This window comes from Caloenas nicobarica, chromosome 9 (genome assembly GCF_036013445.1).
Source record: "Caloenas nicobarica isolate bCalNic1 chromosome 9, bCalNic1.hap1, whole genome shotgun sequence".
Lineage (NCBI taxonomy): Eukaryota > Metazoa > Chordata > Aves > Columbiformes > Columbidae > Caloenas > Caloenas nicobarica.
In genome coordinates this window covers 14591825-14606686 of record NC_088253.1, presented here as the reverse complement: position 1 = coordinate 14606686, position 14862 = coordinate 14591825, and the positions used below count along the sequence as shown (strand labels likewise).

At 50.7% G+C, this 14862-nt stretch overlaps 1 protein-coding gene and 1 long non-coding RNA gene across 2 annotated transcripts in view; one reads left to right on the top strand and one right to left on the bottom strand.

Annotated features, from left to right (window-relative positions):
* The window catches only part of TSHZ3 (teashirt zinc finger homeobox 3), a 63681-nt gene extending 57291 nt beyond the window's left edge, over positions 1-6390 (bottom strand). The window contains exons 1-2 of the mRNA XM_065640789.1: positions 6303-6390; positions 5183-5713 (exon numbers count right to left, since the gene is read on the bottom strand). Of these exons, the coding sequence (XP_065496861.1) occupies positions 5183-5222 (40 nt within the window). The 5' untranslated portion in view covers positions 5223-5713; positions 6303-6390. The remainder of the gene's footprint in view (positions 1-5182; positions 5714-6302) is intronic.
* Positions 6391-6853: 463 nt separating this feature from the next.
* On the top strand, positions 6854-9937 carry LOC135992163 (uncharacterized). Its single transcript, XR_010606694.1, has 3 exons — positions 6854-7027; positions 7264-7361; positions 9855-9937. It is a non-coding gene; the product is annotated as an uncharacterized LOC135992163 (long non-coding RNA).
* The last annotated feature ends 4925 nt before the right edge of the window (positions 9938-14862 follow it).

Below are 14862 nucleotides of genomic sequence, written 5' to 3'. Positions count from 1 at the left end.
TCTGTATTTAGGTTCGCTAGGGAACGGTCATGACATTGGATTAAAATATGCATTATTACACCATAAAACTAGCAGTGCCAAGGTTTGTTCAGAAAGATAACACATAAGGTTACTTTACATCCTGGCAAATTATTTCTTTTCATTCACTCTGCACCACCATATGTTTCTACATAAGTGTGCACGTAGCACACTTAAAAAATTTACCCCACACTTCACCCTGAAGGTGATCTTTTCTATATAGTTTCCACTAATCCTGGAAACAGGGCTGACAAAAAGGACCCACTCTAATCCTGCTAACTCACCCTAGCTCCACTGCATTTCCCATAACCCTGCAGCAGTCACAATTCATTCTAATCACTTTACAAAACAATCTTTAGTAAAAAGAGGAAAAATGCAGACTTGTAAGCCAATTTAAGAAATAACTGCTGATACATCAGTTATTGACTATTTCACTCCTGCTCATGATAGTGCTCAAGGCAAAACCGAGAACAAAATGACAACATCAACCGCATGCAATAAACTGTGGCCCAGGAGAGCACTGAAGCCCTAATTGACAGCTGTCAAGCTAATGGGAGAAATGGCAGCTGATTCTCGAAAATTCTGTTTTCCAGACGGATATTCAGGGGTATCTATCAGGCCTTTTTGTATTTATGCCCCCCCTTTTTTTTGCATTGTTCCTCACACTTTGCTGAAAAAAAAAAAAAAAAACAAAAACACACTCACAAACCCAGAGGACAGCCATAACTAATCATTTTGTCAGCTTGCTGCTAGGAAGAATCTCTGTCCAACAGAGAAATATGTGGCAGGTTTGGAGGCAAATAACATACCAAGGGCTGACACTGCAAGTACCTTTATAGGTAGTCTACTTTATCGCTACATTTACTTTTGGGGGTATGTATGTAGTTGTAAGCAATTCCCATAAATTAAAGCAAGCATTCAACTTCCCGAAGTCAGAGCTGCCTGGAAATGCAGCTGCACAACCTGCGTGCCATCTTGCATCTGTATTTCTGGGGTGCACTGCCCACCTTGCTCGGGAGGTGCTGATAACCAGCAAGAGCACTGAAGTCCCTGAAAAGTGGCAGTGCTCTGCATCTCTGAAAAAACTACTTAATGTATTTCAGTATTCACACAGACCATGTGCACCTTTTGAATGTACGTGTGGACATTGTGATGAGCCTAAAAAGTATACAGTTATCTTGAGTTTAAGTCATACTACACAGAAGAGGAAAAAAAAAAAATACCACGGGCCCAAGTTTGTTTAGTGGTTTTTTTTTTTAAAAGGCTTCAAAATTCAGCGCATTTGTCTGGGTCTAGAAAACAATAATTGTTTAATGCAATTTACAAAAAAATTTAAAAAGTAAATGATTTTCCAACAAATCATTAGTTCCCAATCCCTTCTCAGAAGAGCTTCATATGTATACAAAATATGTATTAAGTCATTTCTGTCAGCAGGAAGTACATTTTCTTGATCTTTTAAATAGGTTTCTAAAAAAGCTGCAAGTGAAAGCTATAATTTAAGGGTAGATAATTACTGTTTGCATGAACAAGACTGGCCTCTATTAATACAGTATCTTAGCTTTCCTAGACAGTAGCCTTTAACCAGTAAATACCTTCTTCCTCCTCACTTAAATGACAGAAGTCATTGGAGCAGCAATTCTGACCATCTTCTTGCTTTAACAGGTGAGGAATAAAACTGCAATTCCTGACTCTTCCTCCCACGTTTATCTGTGATATTCACCTGAGTCTTAAAGCAAACAAACCAAAATTATCATTTTTACAGATTCTTGATTCTCAGAGACAGCTTTAGTCTTCCACAGCGTGGTGTTAGCACTTGGGCTAGACATAAAGAATTTGTGCACCTGTCTGTTATGTCTGCGAGCTCTGTGCTGCTGAGAGTTCTTTGTTGTTGTTATTCTACTCCAGACCATTAAAAGGGCCCTAATTCCTATGACATGATTATCCAGGTACCAAAGCCCATTTGTCACCTGCAGCAGAAAATTGAGTTAATGCACAACTAAAGGCAACCAGGACTGTGTAATATCAACTTGATTACATCAAACTAGCTGCAAACCTAATTCTGCTGGATGACACTGCGTGGAGCTTGTCATCTCCAATCATTAAAGCTGTCAGGAATCCATCAGGTTTACAGCTAATTAGGTGAACACTAATGAAGCTGGCAAAACAACTTTTCTTTTTTTATGGCTGAGCGGACCTTTCAGTTTGGAGAAAAAAAATTCTCGAGTATTCTCAAGGTTGCTGGGGACTGGATTTCCTGAGTTACCAATCAGCAGACATCTTTAATTCTCCCCCCACTACCACCTTTTTTTCTCTCTCAGTACCAAGCAATCAATTTGTCATCACTCTCAGTATGCCACAAAAGCAGTCATGAACCTTATAACTTGCAGCTCTGAAGCCAAAAAGAAGGGGAAAAAAAACGTAAGTTTCTTCTGTCTTAAAATAAAACGCCTCGTACAGCTCACTTATTTATCTTCATGCACTTATCAACAGCATAAATGTTCTTGTTTTTTCACTCTTCTCAAATAAGTAGCCCTTCAGTCATTCTACATCCCCCATATCCATTAGGCAGAGGCATTTTGATAAAGTAAAGCCAAAGCTAGTGTATGGGAAAGAATGAAAGCACTCACTCTGCCAACTTCTGATTGACCATTAAGCTATTGATGAATGTGCCTGTCAGGAGAGAGACAATTAAATCAAATATGAAACAAAGTCGTTTTGACGGGTCATTTTGATAGAGCAAAACCATTCTTCCATCTCCTATTAGTCCTGCAGTCAAGTTTTTGTAATGAATATTTCTTAACTAACCTGTTATTTCTTAGCTTTTTCTAAGGTGTTAAAAAAAAGCCTTTGCTTTTACTGCTGTTAGAAAAAGTAACATTTCCAATGTGACCAATAAAACAGCATTTCAGTGGGAAGCAATTATGCACAATACTAAATGTTTAATGTGGCTATCAAAAAGCTAAAAGTTTAAAGAGATTACACTTCTGCTAAATATGAAAGATAGATCACACATCATGGATGATTCACTTGAGAAAGGAGGGAGAGACGGAGAGTGGTAGAGGAAGAGAGAAAGATACCTCACAATGTGTGTTTAGTGCAGAAGCATTTTCTCCCAGCCTACAGAGAGCCTAGCGTATAACAGTCAAATATGTGAAATACTTGTAAAAGCTAGATTTTGCAGAACTAAATTAGTAGTACAAAACAGGATTTCCCAAATATTAGGAAAAGTTAAACTTTTTAATTTATTTGAGAAGTGTTATTTGATGGCACGGACCAGAAACGCAAAATATTATTGTGAAGTATTTGGCTACGATATAGTTCGCTAGATCACATCACTACCATACTGCAAAACTTTCTAAACTTCCTAGCTGTTCGCACATGGACTTAAGAGTGCTAGGAAGTTTATTTCTCTGTTTCAAAAGCACTAGATGAATGCATGTATATGTCAGAGAAGAAAGGAAATGTGGACATGGTTATTTACAATTTGTCTTACTCCCTGAATCCCTTGCTGTTTACTAAATTCAAACCACACCACTCTGAGAAGTGGTCAGACAATGTGAAAGCCACTGTCACATTTTTGAACGCCTGTTTTCCAACACCCCACCAAGTTGTAGGACTACCTGCTTCAAGTACATATAAGCACAACTACAAATGCACTACTGGCAGCGCTGTCAGAGCCTCTGCAAAACTTCTGCACCCGGCCCCTCAGTACAGAGCCTTCCTTTGTAAAAGGCAAATTATGGTGTTACATGCTGGTCCCCCAATTCTGTCCCTGACCAACCCTGATGCTGTTCCTCCACCTAAGCCAGCCCCATGCCCCTGGAAGCCCTCGTCCATGCGGCTTTGTGGCACATCCAGCCAGGAACCCCTGAAGTTGCGCTGACAGAGAGTTGACAGGCCACGTGTGACGTCACCGAGTCTGGCGTTACCATGGCAAGTGATTTATTGATGTTTATCGGGAATGAATAGATCAAAGGCAGCCAGATGACAGGCGATCAATCAGCCATCAAATCAAGGATGGCAACAGGCCAAGGAAACCTTTTCTAGCCCACATATCCCCAACTAAGGATTACTGTAAAATTATGTGGGGCTTTTTTTTTTTTTTTACTGTTTTCTTTTCAGTTTGGCTTTTCCAGAAAAATACCGTTTACGTTTAACAGGGGTTGACATTTCTGGCGTAAGGAAAACAAAACAAACAAACAACCAACCTCACCAGAACAAAGCCTCGAAAAGTATTTCTAAAAAAAAAAAAGGAAATTGTCAAGGTGCTATCAGAAACATTCACCAGTCATTTGACAATACACAGACCATTTTTTTTTCCCATTGGTTTCCTTTGCAGCTTCTCATCTGGACTCATAAATAAGAAATCAATAGGATTAACAGAAGAGGTTGCCAAAGAAAGAGACCAACTAGGTGGGTCTGTCTGTCCAGCAGAGACATCTCCAGTGCAGTACAAGAGGAAGAGAGAAAAAGAGAAAAGTTGGGCAAAGGAGCCAGTTCGGGGCTTGCATCTTCAAGAAACACTGCGGACCTTCCAAATCACTTTGTCCCTAACACTTCATTCACAGTGCGCCCTAAATTTATACATATCCTCTCTCTTTTTACAGAAAAAAAAAAAAAGAAAAAAAAAGAGTATTTTCACTGGCTTTCACAAACCATTTGCCTGCAAGGGACGGGGATGAAGAAGAACGAAGACTACGAGGGAGAGAAGCAAAGTAGGTGCCAAAGTACGGGCTGGAAATGAACAAAATTCACCTTCTTCCCCCCACCCCTAGAGTCACACCGATCATACGTGTACATGTAGTATGTGCCTGCGCATACCCGCTTGCCTTTCACAAAGTGTTGCCCCCCAGACTGAGTCTGGCCATGGCAGAGTTAGGAATTAATCAAAGTGGGTATCAAAGTAGGGAAAGGGCTTTCATGCGCCCCCACGCCTGCCATCCCAAGGAAATAAATAAAATAAAATCCCCCCCACGCCACAGCGTTATGCCTTCCAGACCAAGAGTTGTTCTGCAAAATCCACGGCATGCAGCGTGCGATCGCGGGGAGCGGGGCAGGGAGGGAGCCCGGCACCGACCGACGGGCTCAGCCTGCTGGAAAGCGGTTATGAAAGACACGGAGGGAAGCGAGAGGAGAAATCAACCGCGGGGAAGGCGGCTCGTACCTGCTGCGCGCCGGGGCGCTTGCTGCTTCCTCCTCGGCATGCTGAGCTCCTGCGGCCGCCGGCGCCGGCGGGGGGGGGCTGCCTGGGCGCGGGGGTGGGAAGAGTTGCTTTAGCCCCAGAGATCCGGTGAGCTGCTCCAGTCTCGGCTCGAGGGCTGGGTTGGGGATATATTTTTTGTTGCTGTGCATACACGATGCCGAGGAGGAGGAGGAGGCGGCGGCGGCGGAGGAGGCGGCACAGAGGAGAGGACAGCCCTGCTGCTGCTGCTGCTGGCAGAAGAGGGGGGAAGTTTGACAAATCGCCCCGGAGGAAGGAGGAGGGGAAGCCCCCCGAAGAGGTGTGCGGGCGGGAGGGCTGGGGAGAGCCCGCAGTCCCCCCCACCCCACCCGGCGCCCCCGGTGCCTGGCCGGGCTGGGAGATCACGGCATAAAGACGGGGGATTTCTTGGCAGGAGCCGGCGGAGCCTCAGCCTGCGCTCTCCACTCCCGGGCTCCCGGCTCGGCGCTGGAGCGGCGGCGGCAACAGGCGAAGCTTGAAGGGAAACGAGATGATCGCAGTGTCACTCAAACTAGTCCGCAAACAGGCAGAGTGGCACCGTGCTCCCACTGCCTCCCGCCCCGGACGGCACCTTAACTCTTTGCGCATCGCGCCGCCGGACCGCCCGCCGCCGGCGGGGCACGGCCACGGGGACGGCGCAGGGGCCGCCCGAGGCGGCGGGGCGCCCCCCCCCGCCCTCGCCGCGCCCCCTCCGCCGCCCAACTTCGCCCGCCGCAGCTCTCCCCAAGACCCCGCAGCGGCGAAGGGGCTCGGCCCGCCGGACGCCCCCCGGCAGGGCAGCCGCTCCGCTCGCCCCGCTCCCCGCCGGCAGCCCTTCCCTTTCCGCCCCCGCGCACACCCGTTCCCCGCCGGAGTTCCCCCCCCCCAGCCACCGCCTCCTCGCCACGCCGGGGCACGGGACCCTCCCGCTTCCCCCCCGCTCACGGCGAGGAGGGCCCGGCCCTCCAGCCCGCTCCCCGCGGAGCCCGGCTGCCCCGGGAGGTGACAGCGGCGGCGGCAGCAGCCGCCCGGGCCCCCGCCTCGCCCCGCACCTCGCGCCGCCGCCCGCCCCGGCCCCACTCACCGGCGCGCCGGGCAGCGGGCCGCCCGCCGGCACACATCCAGCCCTCCGGCTCCCACCTGGCTGGCGCCACAGCCGCCCGGGCTCCGCTTCGCGCCTGAGGGCGGACGGGGTGTCGGCGGCCTCGGGGCCGCTCCGGCCGGCGGCCGTTAACGGCGGCGCCTCCGCCGGCTGCGCCGCTGCGCCCTGCCCCGCGGTGCCGCCGACCGGATGGGGAGCGGGCAGCGGCCGCGCACTCCCGCGCCCCGCGCGCGCCCGGCTCTTCGGGGAAGATCACTTTTCCCTCTCTTTCCCTCTTTTGGGGGCTTTTTTTTTTTTCCTGGCTTTGCTTTTTTTGCTTTTTTTTTTTTTTTTTTTTTTTTTTTTTTTGGTCCAAGTTCACTGGCGAGCCGCCGCGCTCAGTTCAGCGAGCGCCGGCGGATCGATGTGCTGCGGGTTTGATTGTGCATCCCTGGGCGGCGGGGCCGCGCACCAGCGGGGAGGGCCGGGGCGGCGCGGGGCGCGGGGGGCGCGCGGGGGCCCATCCCGGCCTCCCGCCTCCGCCGCGCTGCGCGACCGGGCGCGGCGGCCCCGCACCGGCACCGACACCGCCGCGCTGCCGGGGCCAGCTGTGCTGGGGTGAAGGGAAAAAAAAATAACAAAAAATAGTAGCGATTTTTTTCCTTTCCTTTTTTTTTTTTAAAGTTCACGGGGAAGAATTTTAAAAAAAGGATGATCTCACTTTTACGGTAAGATCAAAAAAATCTCCACTCGCCCCCGTTCTTCGAGATTTGGGATAATTCCAAATACCTGACTAAGTGCAGATGTTGTTGCGTCTTCACATCTTATAAAGCCGCCGTGCCGCTCTTTTGCTCTTTCTTTCCTTTTCAACTTGCAGGGAATTCAAACACTTTACATGAAGGGTGGAGAAGGTTTGGGATTTTTTTTTTGATTATTATTGTTACGAGTTGATTATTTTTTTAAGGTGATCTTTAGGATGAAAAAAAATCGCAGTCGCCTAAAGTCCCCGGGAAATTGCTACTGTTGGGGGAAAACGAAACATTTCTTGCAAACAAGAAAATGGTGAGTTGTCAATTGCCGCTTCTGCTGCCAAATTCGCTCAGTTCCATCTCATTGATACTCGCTGGTTGCTCCTCACAGTTACAGTATCTGCTCACAGAAGGAGCGATCAGATCTACTTAAGAGACGACACTGAGACGTCCCCGACCCCCCCCAAAAAAAAACCAACCCTCGTGTGTGTGTGTGTGTGTGTGTGTGTGTGTGTGTGTGCGCTTGCACCAGGACGGGGCGCGGGGCTGCGGCGGCTGGCAGCGCTGTGCGGGCGGGCTCCGCCGCCGTGGCGGTGCATGCCGCTAGATCCGCCCTAACATCTGTCCGTCTCACCATTGGCGCATCCATCAGTGTCACCCTGGCTGCACATTGCAACGACAACACATCAGACACAACACAGACCGGGATTCAGTACAAATAACCAACATACTAAACAACTTAACCAGGAAGGAGGGGACGAGCCGCAGCATAAGTATTTACAAATGTTAGACAGCCTCGGAAAACAGAGAGGGCTTGGCTGCGATTAGTAACTCGTTCCTCCTCTCTCCCTCCTCCCCCTTTAAATAGGAATTAGGAAATAGCAAACCTAAATTATTCCTGCCCCCTCCGAAGGATGCGGCCGGCCGGGAGCAGGGGCGGCCGCGCTCAGCCCGGCTGCGCTCCCGGCTCCGCAGGGCCGATGGCAGCGTCGGGACCGGATTGAACACGGAGCCTGGGGAATAGGGGAACTCCGGGCTCAGGAGGCTGCTGGCTGAGCCGGCGGACGCTGTGCAACATGGAGGATTTCTCCCAGCTCTGGAGCGGGAGAGGCTGAAACAAACTTTGGGAGAGTCCGCTGAGAGTGCGGGGAGCCGGCAGCCCCGGCCGGCTTTGTTCCTGCCCGGCCGCACAGAGCACGGGGAAGGTCAGCTCTGCCACCAGGCGCTGATAAAACGCCCTGAAAACTACAGCAAAATAAAAGTGATAGGACGTGTTTAGTAATTTCAGTCCTGTAAAGGCTATTCTTAAATGTGCGAGAGTCCCCTCCAAAGCCAGGAATTATTCTGATCCTTCATTAGCTGGCTGCAGAGCATCCTGAGGAAAACGGTGTAGCGGCCAATCACTAATTTCGGGGGGGTCTGCAAGTTGCAAGAACTTTTTTGCTTCCGCCTCTCTCTCTGTAAATCCGCTCATCTTTCGCTAGGTTTATGTGACACACAGCCCGCAGGATGCAGTGTAACCTCTGCCTGGCGTGCCCGGCGCTGGGGACGCGGCCGCCGGAGCGGGGCCGGGGCTCTGCACGGCGAGGAGCGCTCCCCCCGGCTTTCGTCAGCTAGTCAGGCTCGGCTTAGCTTCACTGGGTGCAGGTCTCCTCTCGCTGTTACACTCACCTACATGCATGTATTTATGAACTTAGTGGTAACAGATTCCCTAGCAGAGCTCTCCCTCTCTCAGAAGTACAGCCTGCGTGGACGATACTGGCAGGCTACAAGCTCAGCAGCTGAACGGTGTCACTAAACCAAACATTTGCGAGAAAAATCACCAGCCCCGCTGTATGGTGAGGTTTGTCTAACAACACTTACCTTGCTTTTCAAAGGGCGGGCCACAAGCGCTGGCAGCGGAGGATAATGCGCCTGTAACAGTGCGCCGATTTGGGGTGAATGAAAAAAGCTAAACTTCCCGCCAACAGTAATTGGAGGAACTTGCTAATTTCAATTAGAAATAATAACTTTCGTGTGTGTATGTGTGAGGGAGAGAGAGAGAAAGAAAAAGAGCGAGAAGTAGAGAGAGAGAAACAGGCAGCAGATAAACGTGCACACAGACACATGCACTGCACTTACACATTCACAACTCTTAGTGCCAAGAGGCTCAGGAAGTTGTGGAATAATTTGGTTGTTAACTACATCCAGTTTTTTTAAGGAAGAAAAAAAAATCTATTGAACTTTCTGTAAGACGAATTACAGAGGGAAATACAGATTCCTTCATGTACATCAGATTCTTCGGGGGTCACAATCTATTTGAGAGAGCCAGAACCTATAATTTTATTAAGTGTAACATCTACAAACATAATGTATAAAATCGATGACTGCACAGACTCCATCTACGAAGACTCAGCACATGAGGCTCAGCTCTAAGCTCGCTCTTCCCAGCAGTTTTAAACCAAGGTACCAATTATTTATAAGTCCCATAATTAGATAACCATCACTCCTGAACTTTACATCAGCTAAGAATGTTTTATATTTCAACAGTGTACACCGTTTAGTGCCCTTCTTTGTTGTATATTTTCACTGCTTATTTCATTCGCCTACACGAAAACAACCGTTTCCCCACAAAAAACACCAACACCCTCCCACCACCCAGGTCCGAGTGGAGGCAGCGAGCTGAGCTGATAAAAGGACCATTGAAATTAACTGTTAGTTATGGGCACAGCCAGGGAGAATCAGTAAGGAAGTTGATTAAACTTGGAACAGCTGCCTCTTAGAAACCAGCGTGTTTCGGGCTTTAACCTTTCTCTCTCCCGAGCAGCGTGTTGATGTTTCGCCACTCGTTCATTGCAAACAAGGAAGGGAGCAGCCTGCGTCGAGGTCCCCATGTGATATGTAGCTGCTCTCAGAGACTCATTTGTTAGCATCGGTTGATCGCTTCTCAGGGGTCAAACCTGGTGTGCGAACTGCTCCGTCCCCGGGCGCTCTCCCTTCGCCCCGAGGGCCAGTCCGGCTCTGCGGGGCTCCCACCCCTTCAAGCGGAGCCGAGGAGCCGGCGAGGACCCGGCGGGTCCCAGCCAGCCGAATGTCCCCCGGACACGCGGGAGGGGCCGGGCATCAGCGAGCTGGGGCCTTTCAAGGCTCCCCGCCGACCGAGGAGCGAGCTGTCGAGGGAGGAGGTGGCGCGCCCGGGGCCGGGCCGGCGGGGGCCGGTCTCCCGGCCGCGGGGGGGGCCGAGCCCCGGCAGAAGGCGCGGGGAAGGGCGGCTGGGGCTCCTCACCTGCCAGCGGTGCTTCCCAGGGCAGACCCCGCCGCACACAGAAGTGGGCTCCGGGAGCAGGACGGAGGCGTCGCCCAGGGGCGGGCGCGGTGAGCGCGGCAGCCGCGCCGGGCACTCGCTGCCCAGCCGGGCAACCAGGCAGCCGCCGACTGCCACCGCTGCCTGCCGTCCCAGGGAAAAACCTCCCCTCCTTCCTAACGCCTCGGCGGCAGCACATCGAAATGCAAAAACTGTGCAGAAAGTACTTCGGTTTCTCCCGGCGAGGGACAAAGGAGAAAGTTTTCATTAAGGCTGGACTAGATGAATACGTATGTGACAAGTTTGTTTAAAAACACCACTGCCCACGACCGAAAACGATACTCCACTTCCGTAAAATAAAAAGTGTTGTCAATAACCATTATAAAAGCAATAATAATCCGGAAAGAGAACAAAGAAATTTTATAATATGTACATAACTTTATTAGAGCAAATTTATTTTTAAATGTCTACGAATTCCCAAACCTCCTGAATACAAATGAATAAAAGTTTTTCTTCGGGCTAAAATCTTTGCTTGAATGTAAATTGTTTGGGTAAGTGAATTTACACAGCAGCAAAGTTTGTTTGTCTTAGTCCAGTAGCTTTGCTTTAACGAACCAGATGTTTTGTCTGTAAATTGTCCAGACGACTTTTACAGTTCTGACATGTAATAAGCCCCCAAAAATCAGAATTAGAGTAGCAGTGTCCTTGCGATCAGGACCGGGCATTTCGGAAAGAGCACGGGGAAAATAGATAGGAAAGTGCGGGCACGCCCAGCATCTTAATATTTGGACGCATTCATTTTAAGCTGTAGATAATCTTGTTCGAATCGATTCGCTTCCATCTGGAGTTAAAACTAATTCCCCACCTAACCCCAGATATCAGAAATGCATCCCCCCCCCAAAAAAAAAATCCCCAGCCACAGCGGTGGGGGCAACTTTGGCTCAGGAAGCCGCAGGGCGCTGCGAGGAAGCTCCCGGAGCGGGCCGGCCCCGTGCGGGCCCCCTCCGCCACTGCAGCCGCCGGCCGGAGCGGGGAGCGCGACCCGCACCCCACCGGACCCGCAGCCCTCCGCGCAGCTGGCCGCGCCGGGCGGTGGCGGTGCCCGCACCGGGCGCTCCGTCCGTCCCCACCCGCGGCGCCGGGCCGCAGCGGCTCCTCTCCCGCGGGGCCCCTGCGGAAGCGAAGCCCCCGGCCCCCCGTCGGTTGGGCAGCAGCCTCCGCCCGCCCGCCCACCGCCGGGTGCCAGCAAGTTCGCCAATAAAACTTGGGCGGCGAGAGCGGCTCCCCGGCCCCGGCGCTGCCGGGATGCTGCTGCCGTTCTCCCCTCCGGGAGAGCCGGACCCCGTCCACGTCCCCGCGGGGTGGGGGACAGGGGCTCTGTCGGGTTTCGCCATGCCCCTCGGCTGGGCATGGGATGCGGCCCCCGAGCTGTTCAGGCTCCCCAGCCAGGCTTCCTCCGGGCAGAGCCTGGGGGCGGCGAGCCCCGCTTGGGCCGGCCCGAACCTCTCCCGCTCCTCTCTCTCGGCACTTGCCGCTCTCCCAGGGGGGTGCGCTTTTTGGAGATGATGCGTGCTAAAATAAGATCTATCGTCGCGATTCAGTCCCGCTGAATTATCACTTTTTTTTTTTTTCCCCCTTTGAAAGGACTTAGGGTCTCTGAAGAAACAATCGGCCACTGCTTTGAAGGAAATAAGAGATACCATTCAGAGCTACTGTAGCGTAATGTATTCACTTGGGCAGTAGGAAAATCTCTTATGAAAAATAGTTACAGATCCTGGAACTCCACCATATGTGACAACAAAAGCTATTGTGTTAACAGAAGGGGTTTAGCTAATTTTACCTATACAAAGTTTTACTAGCTCCAGGCTTTCAGAATGCCTTTGTGGAGACGGGCAGTGATCCCCAGAGCTGGTTAATTTGAAAGGCATTTGGAGGATCTAGAAGAAGGGGAAGGGACTCCCCTCTTATTTCTCGCATCACCTGAAAGTTTCCACTGCACAGATAACGCAGCTGTTCCTTTGCTGACTGCATGTGATTTAACGCAATAAAGATTTTGTTGTCCACAGATACACTTAAAAAAACACGGGAAAAAATATATGAAGCGGGAAGTTGATAAAGACCAACCTCGAGCAAAATGCTACTTTCTTTTCACAGAAACTTATTTCCCAGACTTTTTTTTTTAAAGTGATTTGGACATAGTGCTTGCACTAAGATATGGAAGTTTCTCTTTAAAAAGTTATCCATCTGCCAATAACGCACCTTTGTCCGGCTACGGGCACACTCCAAGCCCCACTGCTTAATCACTCAACCGCCAAGGGAAGAGAAGCGCCGCAATCCTCCCCGCCGGTCCCCGACGAGCGCTGCCTGCGCGGAGAGGAGCGCGGTGCCCCCGAGGGGACGCGCACCGGGCCGAGGATAACAACCGACTCCCGGCGGGGCCTCTCAGCCCCTGCCCCGGCTGCGCCCCGCGGCCCCGGCCCGCCTCGCTGCGCGGAGGTGCGCAGCCCCCCCGGCCCCCGCTCCCTCCCGCCGCCGCCTCCGCGCCTCGACGCGCGTCTTTGATCCCGGCACTGACGCTGTGCAGGCCGGTAGGCCACGGCGTGGCACGCGGCCAGCGGGCATTTAAAAAAGACGTAGAGGGGCTGCCGGGTCGTAAATCCTCGCTCCCCAGCATGCCTAGCAACTACTGTTTAGAAGGGCTTTATTAAATTTATTATGTATGAAGAGCACAGGACCAGGGTGACGCAGACCATGTGCAGGAGTTTGAACCGCGCTCCCCCTTGCCTCCCCGCGGGGCTCCGCACACGCGGCCCGGCCGCGGGGGGACGCAGCGCCCCGCGCGGAGTCCTGGGCTCGGCCGTACCGTGGTGGGACCCAGCGGGTACCCAGCGTCCCCCGCCCTTCTTAGAAAAAAAAATAAAAAAATTAAAAAAAATTAAAAAAAAAAATCTTTGTTTGGGTGCCTGACAGGGCAGCAAACAGGCCCCGAGCTCCCCGCGGAGGCCGCGCAGCCGAGGCGGCGGCTGCTGCAGCATCCCCCCCCGGGCAGCGTGCGGGGGCTGCCCTGGTGCTTCGCCCCCCAGGACGCGTCTCAGCCTCGCCCTGCACTTGGCACTGCAGCCCGCGCCCTTGTCCCCCCCACATGCCGCGGGTTTGCGAGCAGGAGCATCCCCACAACCGCGGGCAGGTCACTGCTGCGAGCAGGTTTGTGCTGCTGAGGGCCAGCGGATGCGCCAAGGCAGGAGCGGTAGCTCTGGTCGCTCTAACTAGAGACTAGAGTTTGCAGCATCCAGGTCAGATGAAATGTGGAAACTAAGAAAATCTGACACCGTCATTGATTCCCTCTCTTTGTTCTCGTGTCATCCGTGCACAATGGAGAGAAAGAAATGCGACTTTAAAATTGCAATTAGCCAGCTTTAGAGCAGATTTCTTTCATTGGGTATTTATTCCTATCAAATCTCATTTCTCCTCTGGAAAAGCACTTCTAATTTTAAAACAAAACAGGCGATGTGAAATACCTTATATACTTCTGTAATAAGAGTTGCTTAAATTATGACTGGATGTGCCTAAACAGTCATCTTATACTTTCCCACTGGTTTTGGTCAGGTCTTGAAAGAATGGCATTTTTTTCCTAATGTTTTAAAAGTATTAACTTCCTTTCAAACATTCTTTAACCTTTAATGTTTTGTAACTTGATGAAAAGGTCACTTTGTTCAGAGTGGATGCATCTGCTCCATAATTGTTCTAATATCAGGCAGAGCTCCATCCTAACACTAAATTCTTTTATGAGGATTTTTTTTTCCTTAATATACTATTATTAAGGTTACCATGAGTAATTGTTTTAAAGGCAAAGAGCTATAGAGCAAAGGATGCTCACACTTGATTTAATTTCACCAACATCAGATGTTTAGACCTGTATTCAGCAGATGACATTAGCTGAGCTCTGAGAAGAATAACCTGAACAGTTTCACCTCTTCCCACTTGTGGGGGGCTGAGGTAGAACAGAAACAGAATATATCATTGAATTTCTAGACTGAGCTGCAAAATAGCACAAAATACTGATTAATACTGCTTTGAACTGGCAGCAAGTCTGATCTGAGTATCTCAAAGTACTTCACAAAGGGCTCTGTCAGAAAGCTGAGACATGGATGGGTTAAGACCTAAGAGCAGAGCGATGCTGGAGATCCAGAGACCATCAGACACCCATGTCTCAAGAACCAGACTCAAAAAGCAATATGGTGGTAAAAATGTTACTATTCTAATTATAGTTTAGACTACTTGCTGTGAAGGCAACAGAAGCTTTTCAGCACGTGTAAATCAATATTTATCATTAGAAGCAATAATATTTTGAATCTGTGTTTAGCCGGTTTTGGTATAGAGAGCCTATATTTGGTCCCATGTAAAAGATGAGGATTTGAGTACAGTCACCGACACTGATGGGCTGAGAATGCCCCTCTGAGGGGCAGTGTTTGGCTCCAGCTACATGGGCAAACATCACTTGTTCGTGACACGGTAGCTGCTTTGCAAAAAG